We start from the raw sequence: 22920 nt of genomic DNA, 5'->3' as shown, positions 1-22920 counted from the left end.
TAAGCTACTCCCCTCATCTCCGGTATCAACCTGGTGAACCTTCTCTGCACTCCCTCCAAGGCCAATATATCCTTCCGCAAATAAGGGGACCAAAACTGCACACAGTACTCCAGTTGCGGCCTCACCAGTGCCTTGTACAGTTGCAGCAAGACCTCCCTGCTTTTATACTCCATCCCTCTCGCGATAAAGGCCAACATTCCATTCGCCTTCTTGATCACCTGCTGCACCTGCAGACTGAGTTTTTGCGATTCATGCACAAGGACCCCCAGGTCCCTCTGCACAGTCGCACGATGTAATTTTTCTCCATTTAGATAATATTCCAATTTACTATTATTTCTTCCAAAGTGGATAACCTCACATTTGCTAACATTATATTCCATCTGCCAGATCCTCGCCCACTCGCTCAGCCTATCCAAGTCTCTCTGCAGACTTTCCGCGTCCTCCACGCAATTTGCTTTCCCACTCACCTTCGTGTCATCAGCAAACTTGAATACCCTAGATTCAGTCCCCTCCTCCAGATCATCTATGTAAATGGTAAACAATTGAGGCCCCAGCACCGATCCCTGCGGCACGCCACTGGTCACCAACTGCCAACCAGAAAAGCACCCATTTATCCCAACTCTCTGCTTCCTGTTAGATAGCCAATCACCAATCCACGCCAACACCTTACCCCTAACTCCGTGTACCCCAATCTTCTGCAGCAACCTTTTGTGAGGCACCTTATCGAACGCCTTCTGGAAATCTAAAAACACCACATCCACCGGTTCCCCTCTGTCAACCGCACTAGTGACATCTTCATAAAAGTCCAGTAGATTCGTCAAACACGACTTTCCCTTCATGAATCCATGCTGCGTCTGCTTGATCGAACCATTCTTATTCAGGTGCTCTGTTATTTCCTCTTTAATAATGGACTCGAGCATCTTCCCAACTACGGACGTTAAGCTAACTGACCTGTAGTTACCCGCCTTATGCAATGAAATATCAGTAAATTAAGTGAATTGGCACGTTTGTGGCAAATAGATTAAAATGCAGGCAAATATCAGGTCCTTCACTTTCAATAAGGGATAGAACAGGGCCCTTTCCAAATGTGGAAAACCTAGAAACTTGGAAGCTCTACAGAACCTTGGGAATTCCTGAATATAGATTGTTAAAATATCGTGAAAAGGGAGCATAAAGTAAAACAAACAATTTAATGTTGGATTTTATGTCCAGAGGACAAGAGCATGTAGGGATAGAAGTTATGTTACAAGCGAGACAAGCTCCTGAATAGACCAATCCCGGCTGTGGCGATTGCAGTTAAAATAAAGGCAAAACCTTTCAGGAATGAAATTGAAAAATGCTTCGAAACGCAAAAACATTTCCTGCAAAAAAGGTAATTGATATTGGAAAGTTGATGTGAATTGCTTCTTACTAACCAGGGGTATGAAGTGATTTGGAGGTCAGCTGGATACATGGGTTTTATTCACAAATGAGATAAATATCATGAATGTTTTCTGAAAGATAGTTGATAACATGGCTCACATGACATTTAAGTGGGTTGTTTTAAGTTTACGGGAAATTAAAACAGTCCAGATAGGAACTCATTGTGTTTCATTTTTTTCCAATTTCTGTTCACAGATCCAAACTCTAAAATGACTGAGTTCTTGACAAACTGTAAAGATGACCAACTGTTGCTGTTGACCAAATTCTACCGGGACAGACTAGAACAGGCGATTGAAGGTGTGGCGAGACTCTGTCTGATGTTTGCAGCATGCGATCATATTGGTGTGAAAGAAAGTCATGTAAGTCCAGGATATAGTGGGTTTAGTGATTTTGCCCATTTTCACTTCGCAGACCTGATGAAATTAGAGGAAGAATAATTTGCTGAACAATAAGAAGCCATGGTCTCTCTTGCTGCTCTCCTAAAAAGACAACTGTTCCAGTACAGCTACAATGCTGGCATCTACCCAACAACGTGTAAAAAATGTCTATCCCATTTGCCCAAAACAGGACAAATCCATATGGAAAATTTGCACCCCACAAGCCTCCTTCCACTAAGTGGCAGAGATAAAATGAGTCATTGCCAGTGACTTAAAGTTGCAGATACTTTGCAGTTTGGGACGGCAAAGTGGCACAGTGGTTAGCATTACTGCCTCATAGCGCTGGGAACCCGGGTTCGATTCCTGGTTTGAGTCATTGTCTACGTGGTGTCTGCATGTTCCACGTTTTAAAGTTTATTTATTATTGTGAAAAGTAGGCTTGCATTAACATTGCAAAGATGTGACTGTGAATATCCCCTAGTTGCCATACTCCAGCGCCTTTTCGGGAACACTGAGGGTGAATTTAGCATGGCCAATGCACCTAACCAGAGCACCCGGAAGAAACCCACGCAGACACGGGGAGACTGTGCAGATTCCACACAGTGACCCAAGTCGGGAATTGAACCCAGGTCCCTGGCGCTATGAGGCAGCACTGCTAACTACTTTGGAACCGTGCTGCCGAGTTTTTGTGTGCATTTCCGTCGGGTGTTCGGCTTTCCTCCCACAGTCTGAAACACGTGATGGTTAGGTGCATTGACCATGTGAAATTCTCCCTCAATGTACCTGAACAGGCGCTGGAGCGTGACAACGACGGGATTTCCTCGGTCACTACATTGCATTCTTAATGCAAGCCTCTTTGTAACATAGATAAATACACTTTAAGCATTTAATAACATGATAATTGAAGTTCCTTTTAGGTACTGCCCGTATCACTTGCCTCCTGATCTCATTAAACCCTTGGTCCATTCATGGACCAACACGAGTGTCTGCCTCTGACATCACAACATTATTTGATTGAACTCTATCATGGAATGCTCAGGCGATAGAAATGAATGGGAACTGCGCTAAATCTCTGCAATGGCTGCAGTCATACCTAGCACAATGATAGTTGTGATTGTTCGAGGTCAATCCTAGCAGACCCATGGCCCTCATACTTGAGTTCCTCAACGTCCTGTGTTCTCTGAAAATATATCTAGCTGTTTCATGACCTATCTGTTATCAATTGGTCAGAAGTGGAGGTGTTTTAGTGTTGATGTTAAAATGTACAACTTAATGTGTAACTCCTCAGATATCAGGAACTGAACAATATCCAGTCTAGTAAATGGTCAGTGATATTCCTGCCACACAACTCCATCCCTGTTTGACACTAAGTCACATTACCATTGCGGAAACCCACTTCAACAACCATGAGGGTTACAATTGAACACAACCTTAACTAGAAGAGTCAGAGGCTGGGAATTTGCTGCAAGGCTCACTTCCTGAATTCCCAAAGTCTGCGAATAATCCACAAGACAAAAATGGGCAACGTGACGGAATACACTCCACAATCATGGATTATTGTGTCCAACATTATCTAAGCAGCTCGACACCATCGAGAATGAAGCTGCCCACTTGATTTGCATGGAATTTGTTCTTAAAAATATTTCCTCCCACGTCACAATGTCAGCATGTGCACCTCGTAAAAGATGCACTGCAGCAAATCACTAACACTCCCTTAACAGAACTAATACTGTGGGCACATGCTTTCAAATAACCAGTATGGAAGATTTTGGAAATGAAAATCAACTAATACATCTTGAATTGAAATCTAGTTTCGGTAATGCTGACCATGAAAACATTATCCATTGATGTAAAAACCCATACCAATCAATAATGTCGATGGTAGACTGAGATCTGCTGTCCTTGTTTGGACTACGTGTGACCCCAGCTCTAAAACAGTGTGATTACGTCTTGAAGAGTCTAACAGGCAACTCAGTTTTATTAAATGGCTGCAAAGTCTAAAAGTATTGAAACCGAATGATTCACCCGGAAATTACAATTACATTCCCAACCCTGTCGACCCTACAAATTTCATCATGTGGGGCCAGTGCTAAGATTCGGAAAGCTATCCCACTGACTAGTCAACCAGTTCCCTGAAACAATGAACCTCTTAACATCATACTTGCAGACAATGTCCCAAATACAACCATCATCATTGTTGGGTATGACCTGTCCCGCTGACAGGAAAGACCCACAAGACATCCAGTGGGGAGCGGATTGCCCTGGATTTCCTCAACATTGAGTCTGAACTCCCTGAAGTCTCATAATCCGGTTGGAAGCGTGGCAATGAAATTGCCTGCTGGTTTCAGCCTACAATGCCCACTATCTGATGAACAACTGCTCCTCCATGTGACACAGTGTTTGGAGGAAGCACTGAGGATGGCAAGGGCAGGAAATATACTCTGGGTGGAGACTGAAATATCCATCAACAAGTCATGCTCAGTAGCGCCACCATTGAACGAGCGAGCAACGTCCTAAAGGGCATAGCCGCTGCACTGGGTCTGCGGCAGGCGGTGAGTGAATCAACAAAAGGTTTAACTTATTTGACCTCCTCCTGATCAGGCTGTCTGGTCCAGATGCACATGGTCAAAGTTGTCGGAGTGACCAACAAACTTTCCATTAGGAGGCAAAGTCCTGACTTACCTTCAGGTGTTGTGTGGATTTACCAACGAGTTAAATGTGATAGGTTTTGTACAGATCAGTTGAGTCAAAACTGTGCAGCCATTAGACAGTATGATCAATCAGTAGGAGCAGCAGAATTGTATTCGACCTTCACGGCCCAGCATATCATCTGCTCTGCTATTGCCAGTGTATCGGTCCTAGTGAATGAACAGTGCAGGAGGGGATGCCATTGATAGCGCCCGGGGGTACCTCAACAACAGGTGTCAAACTGGTGAAGGTTCAAGGCGGGAATGCTTTTATAGCAAACAGCAGAACAAGCATGAGGGAAGTGACCCGAAAACTAATGAATCGGATCCAAAGCTCTGCATCCCTGCCGGATTCGACCATGGCTGGTGTGAATTATTAACTAACCATCTGGAGTATTAGGCGCCCCAAATATCCACGTCCTAAATTAAATATGTTTCAGTATGTCTGGACATTGCAGTACAAAAGATAAAGTTGAAACATTGGCAAATATTATTAGCCAGAAGGACGCCGGAGGTGAAAGAAAGAATTAAAGCAAAATAGTGCGGATGCTGCAATGTGAAACAAAAACAGAAAACCCCGGAAAATCTCAGCAGGTCTGACAGCACCTGTGAGGAGAGAATAGAGCCAACGTTTCGAGTCTGGATGACCCTTCATCAGAGCTCTGACGAAGGATTATCTGGGCACGAAACTTTGTCTCTATTCTCTCCCCACAGATGCTGTCGGACCTGCTGAGATTTTCGAGCCTTTTCTGTTTTAGGAGCCAGTAGATGATCTATTGTGACTGTCTATTGAGGTCCCTGTCATCACAGATGTCAGTCCTTAGCTAATTCAGTTCACTCCAAATGATATCATGAAATAACCAAAGTAAATGTAAACTGTAAATGCTTTGGGCCATGGCAATATTCTGGCAGGAGAAAGACGTATCAGTGATCGTACTTCTAACTTAATCTCAGATGTGGGGTGTTTGCTGACGATTGCACTATTTTCAGCACAATTTGCAACTCCACAGATGCTGAAGCAATTAGAGCACATATGCAAGAAAACCTGGACACCAGTCAGGCCTGGGCTGCGATATGCCAAGTAACGTTCGCGCTACAAAAATGCCAGGCAATTACAAATGCCATCAAAAGAGATTCCACCCCTCCCTCCTTGGCGATTGAATTTCATTACAATCATTGAATCCCCCACTATCACGATGCTGGGGGGGGTGCAGCTGACCTGAAACTGAATTGTACCAGGCACAAAATACTGGTGACGAGAGCAGGTCAGATTCTGTGGAGTGTGACTCACTTCCTCACTCCCCAAGACCTCTTCATCGTCTAAAAGGCACAGTCAGAGTGTGATGGAATCGTCTCCACTTGCCTGGATGTGCGCAGTTCCAACAACTTTCAAGACGCTCGACAGCATCCCGGACAAAACAGCCACCTGATTGACACCCCATGTCACCAACATCAGCATTCACACCCTCCACTATCGACACACATGGCAGCGGTGTTTACCATTTACATGATACACTGCCACAACATCATAAAAAAGTGGATCCTATAGTCTAACAGTAATCTGATGTCATGTTGGGCACGGAAATTCAGATGGAATTAATCCCATTGAAATTATTGCTGGTTCTCTGGGATTTCTCACTCTCTTTGAAAATTATTTTCAATTAACTATTTGGTTTATTTATATGTCGTTTAAATTAAGGACGGAATCAAAATGTGATCTTTATTCAGTGTTGAGAAGGGATCAGGACCCAGTCCAGGGACTGCCTCCTGTCCTCAAAACAACTGGGAAATCCCTGAACAGATCCTTTCCTTCTCATTCCCAGTGCTTACCTTTCACTCTGTTTTCCAATACGCTCCTTATTTTTCTTTACAGAAAGTAAAGGAAATCGCAGACAGTGGGAACCTCGCGGACTGTTCCAAACTTCTCCTAAATCTGGTGATAGAGAAAGGCCCTCGGGCTCTCAGGGTGATGTGGGAATCCTTTGTGGAAATGCACCGTGGGTTACCAAAGTTGGAGAAAATACTGAGAGAATTACCGACACTTGGTACAGTAAAATCGCGCAGTGAATTAACCATTGCAGATTGTTCTGATATTGCACATAGCTGATTTCATGATTGTAATTCCTTTAATCAGGTCCTGATGCATTTGTTCACATGAACATCCCACAAGGTTTATCGGAAGTACCCAGTAACCTAAAAGGTAAGTGATGACAGTGAAGATTGCAAACTAATTATTTCACTGCTAAGAGTCTGAATAATTAGTTGTCAGAATTTGGGAATCAGAAAATCGAAGTCTCGGAATCAGGGTTAAATATTGTTTGAATTTGTCATCCATCCTCATCTGTTCTGCACAGGTTCAAGTTTGCAATTCATACGACCATACACATTAGGAGCAAATGTTGACCCCTCGGTCCCTCTAAACTGCTCCACCATTGATCAAGAAGGCAAATGGGATGTTGGCCTATATCGCAAGGGGAATAGAATATAAAAGCAGAGATGTCTTGCTGCATCTGTACAGGGCATTGGTGCGGCCGCAGCTGGAATACTGTGTGCAGTATTGGTCCCCTTATTTGCGGAAGGATATATTGGCCTTGGAGGGAGTGCAGAGAAGGTTCACCAGGTTGATACCAGAGATGAGGGGTGGTGATTGTGAGGAGAGACTGAGCAGATTGGGTTTGTATTCGTTGGAATTTAGAAGGCTGAGGGGGGATCTTATAGAGACCTATAAGATAATGAAGGGGCTGGATAGGGTAGAGATGGAGAGATTCTTTCCACTTAGAAAGGAAACTAGAACTAGAGGGCACAGCCTCAAAATAAAGGGGAGTCAGTTTAGGACAGAGTTGAGGAAGAACTTCTTCTCTCAGAGGGTGGTGAATCTCTGGAATCCTCTGCCCACTGAAGTGGTGGAGGCTACCTCGTTGAATATGTTTAAATCACGGATAGATGGATTCCTGATCGGTAAGGGAATTAGGGGTTATAGGGATCAGGCGGGTAAGTGGAACTGATCCACTTCAGATCAGCCATGATCTTATTGAATGGCGGGGCAGGCTCGAGGGGCTAGATGGCCTACTCCTGCTCCTATTTCTTATGTTCTTATGTTCTTATGAACAAGTCCATGGCTGATCGCATCACAACCTTCACACTGCATTCCTGTTTTTCCCAATCATCTTTCGTCTGTTGTGCTTTATATTTTTTCACTTCAGCAACTCTAAATTACCAGAACCTCATTTTCTTGTTCTGTGTATTTTCCACCATAGTCCAGAAATGCTTCGAATGCCTGAACTTCACTGAACCGTTGTAAGTTTGTTTTTTCAAGTTTATTCTTTAAATAGTTCAAATCCTCAGTTAACTAATCCATTTCAGGGGATTAGCGGGGGTAAATATGTGGAGTTACGGGAAAGTGCTTGGGTGGGATGTTCTGTTGGAGAGTCGGTACAGACTCGATGGACCTGGTGGCTTCCTTCCCCACTATCAAGGCTCACAAACAAAGAACAAAGAACAAAGAACAATACAGCACAGGAACAGGCCCTTCGGCCCTCCAAGCCCGCGCCGCTCCCCGGTCCAGGATTGAATCCCGAATCCAGGATCCCCACCCAATTTTCCAGCCTATCTACACACCAATATCCCATCCACCGAGCTGTCCCTCACAGCTACGATGCTTCGTTCATCACAACCTATTAACTTACCCCCACCCCCCCATTCCAGACCATGTGATCTCCAGGGAGAGGCGAAAACCCAGAGTGAAAAACCCCAGGGCCAATATGGGGAAAAAAAAATCTGGGAAATTCCTCTCCGACCCCCTGAGGCGATCGAAACGAGTCCAGGAGATCACAATGGCCCCGATCGGAAAATGCTTCCCAACCCTAGTCATTTCCACTTCCACGAACACCATATGAATCCCCTGCCCCCGAGACAGGTTCCCAACTATCCGCAGTCTCGCTCTGTACTGGCACCAGCAAGATGATCGTAGAATGAAGCCTTGAAACGAGAAACCAGGAACAATTAGCCCGCGCCGCTCCCTGGTCCAAACTAGATCACTCTTTTGTATCCCTCCATTCCCACTCCGTTCATATAGCTGTCTAGATAAGTCTTAAACGTTCCCAGTGTGTCCGCCTCCACCACCTTGCCCGGCAACACATTCCAGGCCCCCTTGTTAACATGCTCGTAATGTCTCTGTTTTGCAACTCATAAACACCCTTCAACGTGTTCTGAAAGTCAAGTATCGAGAGCTCGGCGAGCCTTTGTGAGGGTGACCATCAAAGCTAATGAGTGCTGCTTATTGTGTTGCTGTTCTAAATTATGAATTACCTTTTTGCATTTGATCACTTTAATTTATTCTTCTTCCTTTTGGAACAAGTAAATGATATGATGCGGCCCCTTAAATGTTCCTTCACGCTGTTTCATCGGGTCAGAGACAGTATTAAGTTATAGACAACATTGTAATTATTTTCTCATCATCATTTAAGAAAGATGCATTCAAACGCCATCTCTTTGCAGTAGATTTTTGACCCAGGTCACAAGTCTATGGACTTATGATCAGAGAGAGTTATAGTGAGAATGTCACTGTCAATGATTCTATGAGACTCTGACTCAATTGTAAATAAATAGTCAATGCGAGAGTGACAGCAGTGAGTTTTGGAATAAAATACAAAGTCTCTGTTACTCGGGTGCAGAAGCTTCCATATGTCCAGCAGCCCAGATTCAGTAACACGATTTCTCAGTGATTTGCTTATATTGGAGCAGGGGTTTGATGACGCTGAGAGCCAGTCTCCCATTTGGGACAGAACACAATTCGAATCTCACCCAATAAGAACAATCCTGTACTTTTAGCTGAGATAAGGTTGAAGAATATTTTCATGAATTGGGGATCATTCTCATTTGGGGCACATGAATGAAAGTTCCGTGCCTTCTCCTGTTCCATCATGCAATACGAATTTGCCTTCATTGTCCGTATGTTGTGAGTGGACACAAAACTTCACCAGTCTGTGAAATAAGATTGTTAAACCCCTTATTCCCCCTGATGGGTGAGAGGAAAAGAAGACCTGGTTTTCCCAAGATCTGCCCAGCTACTATGTTCTTTATCTGACAAATGTGTTTCCTTTAAAAATGCAATTTTGCAGCTTTGATGTTTCAGCTGAGAGAGCATTTTTCCCTTAAGAGGTTTATATCAGGTTTACATTCTAGCTAATTACCTTGAACACATCCATAATAATCTGCATTTAATTGATCTGACCGGAGTATCCAGCTGGGCAAGTAGCCTGATATCAGAGAAGAAAGCATTGAGAGAGGGGGAAGGAGAAAAAGAAAGAAAAATGTACTGCCAATACAATGGCTTTTACATGGTTCCCTTGGGATCACTGTGAGATAAAAACTATATACATAAAAAGGTTAACTGCAAATTTGATCCATTTCCAAGTGCTGAAAACCAAATGTGCTTAAACCAACAAAAGTGGCTCGCTATTCAACCCATCAAATGTCTACTTGAGTCTCATAACTATAATTCTCCAGAGCAGATGTTCCGACTCTGAGGCCTACAGCTCCATTAGTGATAAGCCACATGAGTTAACTCTCCCATCTAAACAAGCACAGCCGTGTCCATGGATACGGTCAGCTGGGACTGCTCCACCCCGCCCATCAAAGTGTTCATATCCCCACCCGTTATGTGAACTGGCTAAAACTTTCTGAACATCACTGAATAAAGCAAAGTGCATATAAAAAATAAATCTCAGCCACTTGGAAAATAATATCAGCAAATAACATGCCATGTGGTGCAAGGTTCTTTCCAGCTGCTAACCCTCCAATCAGCTCGCACTGATGCCCAGATGTTGCAAGTGGACCTGATGGTTTCACCAAATGCTCAGATGTTGCAAGTGGACCTGATGGTTTCACTAAATGCACACCATATCTCCGTCCCTGTCGCTGTCTTCATCCAGCTCTATGTTCCCAACTGTGTAAAACAACCCACCATAGGCGACAGTAGCAAATTCAATAATTCAATTTATCACTGATTCCATCCAGCCCATGGTTCTTAAAACTGCACATCATACCATTTGAGCTGAGAATAGAGACGTCAATTTATCACTCTCTATGTCAGCCTCTCTCTCCTTCTGACACGTTGTGTCGTTAGACAGTTTTTGATTGCGTTCTGTGTTTCACTTCACAGTTGCCTCGAATTTACTATATTTCTGCACTATCTCCCCAAATTCTTGTTAGCTGCATCCCTCTCTATCAGAGAGGAGGTTTGATGAGGACTTATCTGTTGAGGTAGTATGGGCGGAGATTAGAAATAGGAGAGGAGAGGTCACCCTGTTGGGAGTCTTTTATAGACCTCCTAAAAGTTCTAGAGAGGTTGAGGAAAGGATTGCGGAGTCAATCCTGCTTAGGAGTGAAAGTAATAGGGCAATTGTTATGGGGGATTTTAACTTGACTAATATTGACTGGAATTGTTATAGCTCTAGCTCGTTAGAGGGGTCAGTTTTTGTTCAAAGCGTGCAGGAAGGTTTTTTGACTCAGTATGTAGACAGGCCAACTAGAGGTGAGGCTATATTGGATCTGGTGCTGGGAAATGAGCCAGACCAGGTGCTAGACTTGGAAGTTGGTGTGCATTTTGGTGATAGTGACCACAATTCGGTTACGTTCACCTTAGTGATGGAAAGGGATAGGCATGAACTTCGGGCCAGTGGTTTTAGCTGGGGGAAGGGTAATTATGAGGCTATTAGGAGAGAATTAGGAAACATAGGTTGGACTAGGAGATTACAGGGACTGGGAACGTCCGACATGTGGAGTTTTTTCAAGGAGCAGCTACTGCGAGTCTGTGATAGGTATGTCCCTGTCAGGCAAGGAGGAATTGGTAGGGCTAGGGAACCGTGGTGCACCAAAAAAGTTTCTTTGTTGGTTAAAAAGAAAAAGGAGGCTTATGTTCGGATGAGACGTGAGCACTCGGGTAGTGCACTAGAAAGCTTTAGATTGGCTAAGAGGGAGTTGAAGAGCGAGCTTAGAAGGGCTAAAAGGGGACATGAGAAGACTTTGGCGGATAGGGTTAAAGAGAATCCTAAGGCGTTCTATAGGTATGTCAAGAACAGAAGGTTGGTTAGGGCAAGTTTAGGGCCAGTTATAGATGGCAGAGGGAAGTTATGTGTGGAACCGGAGGAGATTGGTGAAGCATTGAACCAATATTTCTCTTCGGTGTTCACGCAAGGGGACATGAATATAGCTGAGGAGGACACTGGGTTGCAGGGGAGTAGAATAGACAGTATTACAGTTGATAAGGAGGATGTGCAGGATATTCTGGAGGGTCTGAAAATAGATAAATCCCCTGGTCCGGATGGGATTTATCCAAGGATTCTCTGGGAGGCAAGAGAAGTGATTGCAGAGCCTCTGGCTCTGATCTTCAGGTCGTCGTTGGCCTCTGGTATAGTACCAGAAGATTGGAGGTTAGCGAATGTTGTCCCATTGTTTAAGAAGGGGAACAGAGACTTCCCCGGGAATTATAGACCGGTGAGTCTCACTTCTGTTGTCGGCAAGATGTTGGAAAAAATTATAAGGGATAGGATTTATAGTTATTTGGAGAGTAATGAATTGATAGGTGATAGTCAGCATGGTTTTGTGGCAGGTAGGTCGTGCCTTACTAACCTTATTGAGTTTTTTGAGAAAGTGACCAAGGAGGTGGATGGGGGCAAGGCAGTGGACGTGGTATATATGGATTTTAGTAAGGCGTTTGATAAGGTTCACCATGGTAGGCTTCTGCAGAAAATGCAGATGTATGGGATTGGGGGTGATCTAGGAAATTGGATCAGGAATTGGCTAGCGGATAGGAAACAGAGGGTGGTGGTTGATAGTAAATATTCATCATGGAGTGCGGTTACAAGTGGTGTACCTCAGGGATCTGTTTTGGGGCCACTGCTGTTTGTAATATTTATTAATGATCTGGATGAGGGTATAGTTGGGTGGATTAGCAAATTTGCTGATGACACCAAAGTCGGTGGTGTGGTAGACAGTGAGGAAGGGTGTCGTAGTTTGCAGGAAGACTTAGACAGGTTGCAAAGTTGGGCCGAGAGGTGGCGGATGGAGTTTAATGCGGAGAAGTGTGAGGTAATTCACTTTGGTAGGAATAACAGATGTGTTGAGTATAGGGCTAACGGGAGGACTTTGAATAGTGTGGAGGAGCAGAGGGATCTAGGTGTATGTGTGCATAGATCCCTGAAAGTTGGGAATCAAGTAGATAAGGTTGTTAAGAAGGCATATGGTGTCTTGGCGTTTATTGGTAGGGGGATTGAATTTAGGAGTCGTAGCGTTATGTTGCAACTGTACACAACTCTGGTGCGGCCGCACTTGGAGTACTGTGTGCAGTTCTGGTCCCCACATTACAGGAAGGATGTGGAGGCTTTGGAGAGGGTGCAGAGGAGGTTTACCAGGATGTTGCCTGGTATGGAGGGGAGATCCTATGAGGAGAGGCTGAGGGATTTGGGATTGTTTTCGCTGGAAAGGCGGCGGCTAAGAGGGGATCTTATTGAAACATATAAGATGATTAGAGGTTTAGATAGGGTGGATAGTGATAGCCTTTTTCCTCTGATGGAGAAATCCAGCACGAGGGGGCATGGCTTTAAATTGAGGGGGGGTAGTTATAGAACCGATGTCAGGGGTAGGTTCTTTACCCAGAGGGTGGTGAGGGATTGGAATGCCCTGCCAGCATCAGTAGTAAATGCGCCTAGTTTGGGGGCGTTTAAGAGATCCGTAGATAGGTTCATGGACGAAAAGAAATTGGTTTAGGTTGGAGGGTCACAGTTTTTTTTTTTAACTGGTCGGTGCAACATCGTGGGCCGAAGGGCCTGTTCTGCGCTGTAATGTTCTATGTTCTATGTTCTATGTTCTATCACAGCTCTCTATCTCATTATCGTCCTTCTCACAGTGTGTATGAAAGTGACTCACCCGTGACACTTGCATATCATTATATTGTTCAACTTCTAAGGCCACATGACAATTTCAAGTTTTGCTTCACTAAACTTCTGTTTTAACCTTGCATTTTCCAGCTGCTCCCTCTATGCTGCCTCACAGGCGAGGGACACGGGTTCTTTTCCTGGTTTGGGTTACTGTCTATGTGGAGTCTGCACGTTCTCCCTGCGCCTGCATGGTTTTCCTCCGGGTGCTCCGTTTTTCTCCCACAGCCCGAAAGACGTGCTGTTCGGTTCCTTGACTTCAAGAAGGCAGCTCATCGCCACAATCGCAAAGGCAATCGGCGACGGACAATATATGCTACCCTAGCCAGTGACATCTGGATGCAGTAAATGATTAAAAAAAACCTCTCCAATGGACCCTCTCGCACATACTCTCTTGCACAATTTCTGTCACAATACACTCTCTCTCACACACATACACGCTGTCCCACATACACAGTTATACACATGTTCTCACATACGCATTCTCATACTCACTGTCACTCGCGCACACACTCTCACACTCTATCCCTCACAGAGACTCACACACACGCACTCATACACACATTCTCAGACTCATCGTCACTCAGTCACACACAGATTCTCTGTCACATAATCTCTCGCATGGTCTTCCTCTCACATATTTCTCACATACTCTCACAATCTCTTTCTTATGTACACCCACAACACCCTCATTCTTCCTCTCACACGCACTCTCTTCCATACACGCTGTGTGTTTCTCAAACACACATCGATAACTCTGTTTTGCTCTCACATTTTCTCTCTTTATCTTATATCGACATTCTCACTCTCACCGACTCAGTCTCACAATATTATCTTCTCGCCTTTCCTCACGCACACTATCTCCCTCTTCATCGCTTCCTCTGTCATTCTCCCTAACACAGTCTCACAACCTTTATCCCTCAACCTTTCCTCTGTTATTATCGCATTCTGTTTAACACCCACAGTCTCAGGGAATTTTTCACTCTCATGTTCCCTCCCACACGCTCTCTGTCAGTTGTTCTCCTTCTCTGTCACTCTCACATAATCTCACACACACTCTCTCGCACACACTCTGCTTCTGTCTTTCTCCATCTCTCTCTCTCTATGCACTCACTCACACATATATTTGCACACACAAACACCCCACTCACGTGCAATAATTGTTCCTCAGGATTCTCGCCCTTTCTCTGCCCTGACCTGAACTCTGCTATTCGCTGTCGTGATACGAGCTCTGTAAGATTCAAATTGAAATAGAAAAGTGGAGTTTTCAACACTTTGCCGCTTGTCCAATCACAGCCTCCTTTCTCCCCGTTTTTTCTTTATTTGTGGTCTAATTCTGTTGCAGGACAAATGACATAAAAAGAGAAAATTGTGGAGAAACTCTACAGATCTGCAGAGGCAGAAAGGGAGACCGGTGTTTGGATCAGATTTGACTTCTGCAGAGCTGAGCTGTCCAGCCATATTTATTAGGCTGAATACAAACAGTTCAGTGGCTGAATTTGGCCCATGGGCCATTAGTTGTCAAAGCCAGTTGTACAAAAATCTATGTTGGAACTGAACTAATGCCTGCAATATTTAATGGATTGGTCAATTTTACCGGGATGTTTGTAAAATGCCAATAGAACTAACTTTCTCTCCATTCTTATTGAAGATCTCCAACAGAAACACAAGGAGACACTCCGGGTACAAACTGAAACACTGAGAGTGAACACTATCCTCATAAAGGAGAAGGTTAAGATTTTCCAGCTGGTTGGTCGATACGCTGAGCTCACGGTTATTTCTACTGTTCGAGATCGGACACTTGTCGAACATGAACTGCTGGCAAGAGGCCGAGACCATGAAGAGTGGAGAGAGAAACATCTCCGGAAAGAACTGGAAAAAATCCGAACTGATCAACTGTTTCAGAGCAGCTTTTCCCAGAGAAAATTCAAATCTGGGAGTTCAGCAGCAGTGAGCGGAGTGCCAGGAATTGGAAAAACAACAATGGTACAAAAGATTGTTTATGACTGGGCCACTGGGAAAATATACCCACACTTTCAATTTGTTTTCAGTTTTAAATTCCGGGATTTGAACACTATTAACAGTAGAATAAATCTGAGGAATCTGATATTGGATCAGTATCCTTACTTTGGGAATATTCTGGGAGAGCTCTGGAAGAACCCAGAGGCATTGCTGTTTATATTCGATGGTTTGGATGAATTCAAGGACAGTATTGATTTTGCCGACAATCGGAGAAATACAGAACCTCAGTACATGTGCACAGATCCCGAATGCTGGTGTGAAGTGTCTGACATTGTGTACAGTTTAATACAGCACAAGCTGCTCCCAGGATGTTCAGTGTTAGTGACCAGCCGCCCCACTGCATTACATTTATTGGAAAAGGCTGACATCAGTGTCTGGGCTGAAATCCTGGGATTTGTTGGTGATGAACGGAAGGGATATTTCAACAAGTTTTTTGAAGATCAGACGGTGGCAGCAGCCGTTTTCAAACACGTGGAGGAGAACGAGATCCTGTACACCATGTGTTACAACCCTTCCTACTGCTGGATCCTCGGTCTGTCACTGGGTCCCTTCTTTACACAAAGAGACAGGAAACGGCAGCAAGTTCCCAAGACCATCACCCAACTATATTCCTACTATATTTACAACATTCTGAAAAACCATGGCCGAGAGATTGAAAACCTCCGTGATGTGTTACTGAAACTTGGTGAGATGGCCTTCACAGGAATCTCCAAGAAGAAGATTGTGTTTAGAGATGGAGATTTGACCAAGTACAAGCTGGAACCTTCCCAGTTCCTGTCTGGATTCCTGGTGGAACTTTTGGAGAAAGATGAATCTGCCCAGAGTGTGGTTTACACATTCCCACACCTCACCATCCAAGAGTTTGCAGCTGCACTCACACAATTCCTGACTCCAGATCCCGGGGAGATCGGGAAACTCATCAGTGAAGCCCACAGCGAGGAAGATGGGCGATTTGAGATATTTCTCCGTTTTGTTGCTGGTCTGTCCTCCCCACAGTCAGCTCGACCCCTGGTGGAGTTTCTGGGTCCATTTCTTCATCAAACAACCTGCCGAGTGATTGACTGGGTGAAGGAGAAGGTTGAAGGGCAGATTGGAGACTCACAGACTGAAACTGGGAAGAGGAAGCTCCTGAACACATTCCACTACCTGTTTGAGTCTCAGAATAAAACACTGGCTCAGAACACAGTGGGATCTATGGAAAAACTTTCATTTCGCGGATTGCGACTGACCCCGATTGACTGTGCGGTCCTGTCTCATGTCATTGGACTCTGTGATACAATAAAACACCTCGATCTATGGGACTGTTACATTCAGTGTGAAGGGCTCCAGCGGCTGGGACCCGTTCTGCACAAATGTCAGGAATTGAGGTAACTGTTTGGTCTCAGAGCGGATATTTTCATTGCTGAGAAGCCATTTCCTTTGTTCCAAATAAAACAGAGACATGTTCAGTTGAGGAAGTCAAGAGGGAAACAATGTCCAATGGTCACAGAGAAAGTGCGGGAGAATGGCACAAAGTCATAAAGCTCATTTGAGAGCAGATGCAGACATGATGGGCCGATTGGCCTCCTTCTGAACCTGTAATAAATTTTGAATTCTCTGATAAAACGACATCGTTTCAAGAAGGCAGATTCTCGTGGGCAAATAGGCATCGGCAATAAACGTTGGCAAAACCAGCGATGATCACGTTCCTTGAGTGAATAAAAGCATTATTGGGATAAATTTTAAATAATTAGAGGTGTAAAGGCCTCGTTACAAAATTTAAAAAAAGGATATTTCACTCTCCCAACAGAAACCATCTGATTATGTATGATGCGAGAAGGAAATTTGTTTCTCTTGTGTTCGGTACAGCTGACAGTTTGTGGCTAATTATTGTCAGGATTATTTTCCTGCACGCTGCCTCTGTTATGTATTATAGTTGGTGTGTGTTTTATCGGGACAGTGTCCTTTTATAAGTCATGTGATAACTGGTAACATCAGTCAGGGTCGCAGTGGAGGTTCAGTCTTGTATTAAACGTCAGTGTGCAGTTGTGAAAAGAAACCTCCCTTAGGTTACAGCAGCCCACGCTGTTTCTGTTCCATGGTTCTGACTGCAGCCTCATAAAACCTGAATCACTCGCTGTGTTTAAAAAAATAGCTTTATTCACACTGTATGTGCATCTTTTTCAAATCACTTTAAATCTTGTTGTTGATCCTTGTCCGAGCAGCAACATTTTGATTTGCTCCCTGTTCTCTCCAGCACCATCACTATTTTGAACATTTCTATCAAATGTCCTCTCAGCTTTCTTCCTTCCAAGGTGAACAACCTCTCCTATCGATCCTCGTGTCTGAAGTTTCACATCCCTGTAGCCAATCTTTTAAACATGTTCAGCGCTCTCTCCAATGTGTTCTAAGCCTTCCTAAAGTATGATGCGCTGAACTGAGATCTAACTGATGTCTTTTGCAGGTTCAGCACAGCCTCCTTGCTCTTGTACTCTATGCCCCTATTGACAATGTTATGATCCCAGCTGATTTCTGGACAGTCAGGTCGAAGAGCAGAATCCCGGCTCAGTAAATCATAACTTTTATTTATTGTTTTATTATTTAGAAATGTAGATGAACAGAATAACAAGGTAGGCGATTAACTTTTAACAAAAGAATAAAACCTTTGTTAAAAAAATAACTGCAAAGCACCACCCCATCTAACTTCACAGATGTCTGCAGATCTGTAAGGATGACACGAGTTACAAAATAGATCTTATGCTTTAATGTTCCCAGGAAGTACACAGTTAATGTAAACCAACAATCCACCTGTGGTTCAGATATACCACTCTCTGAAACTCAGTGACAGATGCCACCCAAAGTAACTTCAGTGGATTCTTCTTCAAATCCCCCCAAATGTTTGTAACAATGTGAGAAAACCCGTCTCACTGGGACTGATGCTTCCGCTCCAGAAGCTCCACTCGAGAAACAAAAAGCAGCTTTTGGAATCTTTTCAATGCTTTCTGTCAGGTGCCGTCACCAAGGATCCCTGTCCAATATTTCAATGTTTCCTTTCATTATTCCTCCATACTCAGCCGTGCCAACAGACACCAGCGCCTCATAGTCTGTATGAAGGTGTCACCAACTTTAGGAATATATCAGATATCTGGATTCTCGTGACCAAACTTTACAATGTCTGCATCTCGCAGCTCTGTCTTTAACTGGGAGCCTCTCTCTGCTCCTCTCTTTAACTTCAGGGAGCAGTCGCTTGTTCAGATTCAGGTTCTTTTGTCTCTTTGACTTCTGTCTTCCTGGCACTCCTCTTTTCCTCCTTGGTTTCTGACGGTGATTTATCTTGTGGGTCCTGCTTTCTGAGTCCCTGCATTGCGCTGCCTCTACTGGCAGCCTCTGTGAACTCCATCTCGCTTCTTGGGTTAACTGGTTGCAACTGAAACTCAGTGTTTCTATCATTCATTGTGGACTTCTGAATATAAGCAACCATTTTTTTAACCTCTCTAACTCTGACAATGTCGTAAACCTTAAATTAAAATGCAGGGACACAAAAAACCCGCAGGCAGGCAGCTTTGTTTAACACAAAGTGAAATTAAAGTTTTGGCTCTTTCTTAACACACAAGCACAGAAACACAAATTCAACTTAAACTCATGAATTATTATCTGATGCCTACAAACATAAACTATTTCACAGCAGTAAAGCCCAAGATGCTGTATTCTTTCTTAACTGCTCCCGACACTTGCCCTGCTAACGGCAATGATCAATGTACATATACGTCCAGTCCCTCTGATCCTGTAATCCATTAACAATTCCACCGATTATTTTATATTCCTTCCTCATGTGCATGTTTCCTGAAAGTATCACCTCACCCGTCTCTGCATTGAACTTAATCTGCCACCTATCCGTACACTCCACTATTGTCTGTTTTTCAGTCCCAAGCCCTTCTCCTCACAGTTTATGACGTATCAAAGGTTTCTGTGATCAACAAACTTTGAAATTTTCCTCTATACTGCAAATACCTAGATCATTCATATATATCAGGGAAAAGCAAGGATCCCAATACTGACCTCTCGGGTTCTCCACTACCGACATCCTCCAGCCTGAAAAATACCCATTATTCATTGTTCATCCAATTTTGTATCCACATTGCGACTTTCCCATTTATTTTATGAGCTTATGCCACAAGTCTGTTGTGTCACTGCATCAGATGATTTTTGAATCTCCATGTACACCACATCAACAGCAGAACCATCATTGAACCTTTCTGTTGCTTCCTCCAATTCACAGCAATATAAAGCCAGTCGCAAATGGCATTTCGTTTTTCCAACCAATGAATTTAGTTTTCTGTGTGTCATTATTAGACTTACCATTTCCCTTTTGAACTCAGCGTGGGCCGGCTCAGAGTAGCTGAATGATCAACTGACCCTCGGACCCTCAGCTAAGTTTAACACTCCTGCTCCAGGCTGGAGCCGCAGACGTGACTAAATTGGATTAACCCACTCTTTTCCGTTGTGGTTACTACCTCCTGGCCCTCTCTTCATCCACTCCAACAAACTGAGATAGCTGGGAATTAAACCCGTATCAACTGCTTGGAAAGCAACTATGCTCATTATTATATCACTGTCATTGCATTTAGTGACTCCTGTGGTGTAGGTGCACCTACAGTGCTGTGAGAAAGAGAGTTCCAGGATTTTGACCCGGTCACTGTGAAGGAACGATGATATATTTCCAAGTCAGGATGGTGTGTATCTTGGAAGGGAACTTCCAGGTGGTGATGTTTCCATTCATCTGCTGCCCTTGTCCTTCCAGGGATAGAAATCACAGACTGGACAGTGCTGTGTAACGAGCCATGGTGAGTTGTTGCACTGCATCATGCAGATGGTCCAACAACCATAACTAACTTCCTTTGTGCTGGTGTTGCTCCAACCGGCAGATAGTTTTTTTTTCTCTCATTTCCATTGACTTCAGTTTTTCTCTGGCTCCTTTTTGCTACATGTGGTCATATTCTGCCATGATGTCAAGGGCAGACACTCTCATCTCACATCCTGAGTTCAGCTCTGCTGTCCGTGTTTGCATCAAGGCTGTAATGAGGTAGGGGACTGAGCGACCCTGAGTAAGCACAAGCTCAGAGTCAGCGAGCAGGTCATTGCTAATTAAATGCTGCTTGATAGTCTCGATGACGCCTTCCTCTGTTGGTGATTGAGAGGAGACTGATGGGGTGGTAAATGGACAGATTGGATTTGTTCTCTCCTTTTTGTTTACGGTCATATCTGGGCAATTTCCCACTATTTTAGGTAAACATCAGTGTTGTAGCTCTACTGGAACAGCTTGGCGAGGAACAGAGCAGCTTCTGGAGCAGTAATCTTCAGTACAGTTACATGGAATATTGTCAAGATCTGTGGTCTTTGCAGTATCCATTACCTTTAGCTATTTCTTGACATCATGTGGAGTGAATCGAATTCGCTGATAAATATCTGTGATGCTGGGGACCTCTGAACGGTTTAGCCACTGAAGTTCGTTACTAATATTTGAGCCATATCTTTTGCACTGATGTATTAGTCGTCTCCGTCATGAGGATGGGATATTTATGGAGCCTCCTCCTTCTGTTGTTTCATCATCCACTACCATTCACAGCTAAATGTGGCAGGACTGCAGAGCTTACATCTGAGCCGAGGAAACCAGAATTTCCTGAATGAGGAAACCTGCTGCTGGAAAATCTCCAGTCAAACTGTCAGTGATATGAAACCGGGTTTGCGGATAACCCTTTCCCTGGGCGGCACAGTAGCACAGTGGTTAGCACTGCTGCTTCACAGCTCCAGGGTCCCGGGTTCGATTCCCGGCTCGGGTCACTGTCTGTGCGGAGTTTGCACATTCTCCTCGTGTCTGCGTGGGTTTCCTCCAGGTGCTCCGGTTTCCTCCCATGGTCCAAAGATGTGCGGGTTAGGTTGATTGGCCAGTTTAAAAATTGCCCCTTAGAGTCCTGAGATGCGTAGATTAGAGGGATTAGCAGGTAAATATGTGGGGGTAGGGCCTGGGTGGGATTGTGGTCGGTGCAGACTCGATGGGCTGAATGGCCTCCTTCTGCACTGTAGGGTTTCTATGATTCTATGATTCAATGTGAGGATCGACTGGAAGTAAGAACTCCCGGTAATTCCTGGAGATAGAACACGAGCCAGACCTGCAGAAAATGTAGAGCCTGTTTACTGTGGAATGTAGCAGGAGACACCCCTCCCCGATAAACTAATCAAACAGAAATATTTCAACTTTCTAATGGGAGAATATTCTTTCCTTGTTGTATAAAATTTAGGGATGGACCTTAAAGCAACAGTTAGCACAGTTTCACACTTTAACTTGCCCTGAGATATTATACACATGTTATAATGTCAGCACAGGGAATCCCGAGCGATCCACTCTCACAGCTTTATCATTTAACCCTCAGTAAAATGTACAATTCTCAGAAAATCCTGGATTTACAGCAGAAATGATTTGAATTTTTGGAATCTTGGCAGGGTCAGTGAGATTCAGGAGGGTAATTCTGATGATCAGGAAATGAGACCAGAATGTGGGACATGTTTAAACGTTACTTGCTTGTTCACAGGATGTGGGCATCACCTCCTCTAGGGGCTATTAGCAGTGGGAAATAAATGCTGGTCTAGCCAGCGACACCCATATCCCATGGACAATTAAACAAAATATACATTTTGAGAGGTGTAAAAGAGTTAATTGTTCATCATTTTTCAATGCTGACTATTGCCTTTTCCATTCAACAGAAAGGGTTTGATATTATTTGATTTAATATTGTCACATTTATTAGTGCCAAAGCATACCGTACATAGGGAAGGAAAGGAAAGAGTCCAGAATGCAGTGCTACAGTCACAGCTGGGGTGCAGAGAAAGATCAACTTGGGTGAGAGATATTATCGTAACTTGAATCAGGTCACCACTCGTGCTAAGTTTCTGACACAAAAATAGATCCAGCTATTTTTTCTGCAGAACATTAATCTGAATTTAATGTGTTTCTCACTTTCTCCATTTAGTCTGGGTGGCAATAAAGTGGGAGATTCAGGAGTGAAACTACTGTCTGCGGCTCTGAGGAATCCAGAATGTAAAATACAGAAACTGGAGTAAGTATCAGACTGTGTGAGATTGTGTTAATAATCAGTGGATGGTCTGACACTGTAAATTATTATCAGTGTCAGTAATAGTGTCATTAATAACCATTCCACATCATTCCTGTCAGTATTCGTGTTAAACACCACGGATTCGCTCTGATTCCTGAAATCTTTATCTCTCTGATCTCCAGTTTGGAGAGTAACACCCTCAGATATTCTCACCTCTGCTCTCAGTACAAACCAGTCAGTGATGTGTCTGAACCTGAGTTACAATAAACTGCGAGATTCAGGAGTGAAAGAATTGACTAATCATTTATAATTATTCTCAAATCCATTCATGAGAATAAAAAAGATGAACAACACAATTAAATGTTTATAGAATTCCCAAATATGG

The 22920-nt window shown here is 43.8% G+C and overlaps 1 protein-coding gene across 1 annotated transcript in view; it reads left to right on the top strand.

The window, feature by feature from the left end:
- LOC144483443 (NACHT, LRR and PYD domains-containing protein 3-like) overlaps positions 1-22920 on the top strand; it is a 92477-nt gene that overhangs the window by 35934 nt on the left and 33623 nt on the right. The window contains exons 5-9 of the mRNA XM_078202129.1: positions 1618-1781; positions 6360-6531; positions 6621-6686; positions 15074-16811; positions 22452-22538. Coding sequence (XP_078058255.1) covers positions 1618-1781; positions 6360-6531; positions 6621-6686; positions 15074-16811; positions 22452-22538 — 2227 coding nt within the window. The remainder of the gene's footprint in view (positions 1-1617; positions 1782-6359; positions 6532-6620; positions 6687-15073; positions 16812-22451; positions 22539-22920) is intronic.

The sequence above is a fragment of the Mustelus asterias genome, unplaced genomic scaffold (genome assembly GCF_964213995.1).
Source record: "Mustelus asterias unplaced genomic scaffold, sMusAst1.hap1.1 HAP1_SCAFFOLD_69, whole genome shotgun sequence".
Lineage (NCBI taxonomy): Eukaryota > Metazoa > Chordata > Chondrichthyes > Carcharhiniformes > Triakidae > Mustelus > Mustelus asterias.
The sequence above is the reverse complement of the archived record's forward strand: the minus strand, read 5'-3'. Positions and strand labels throughout refer to the sequence as shown.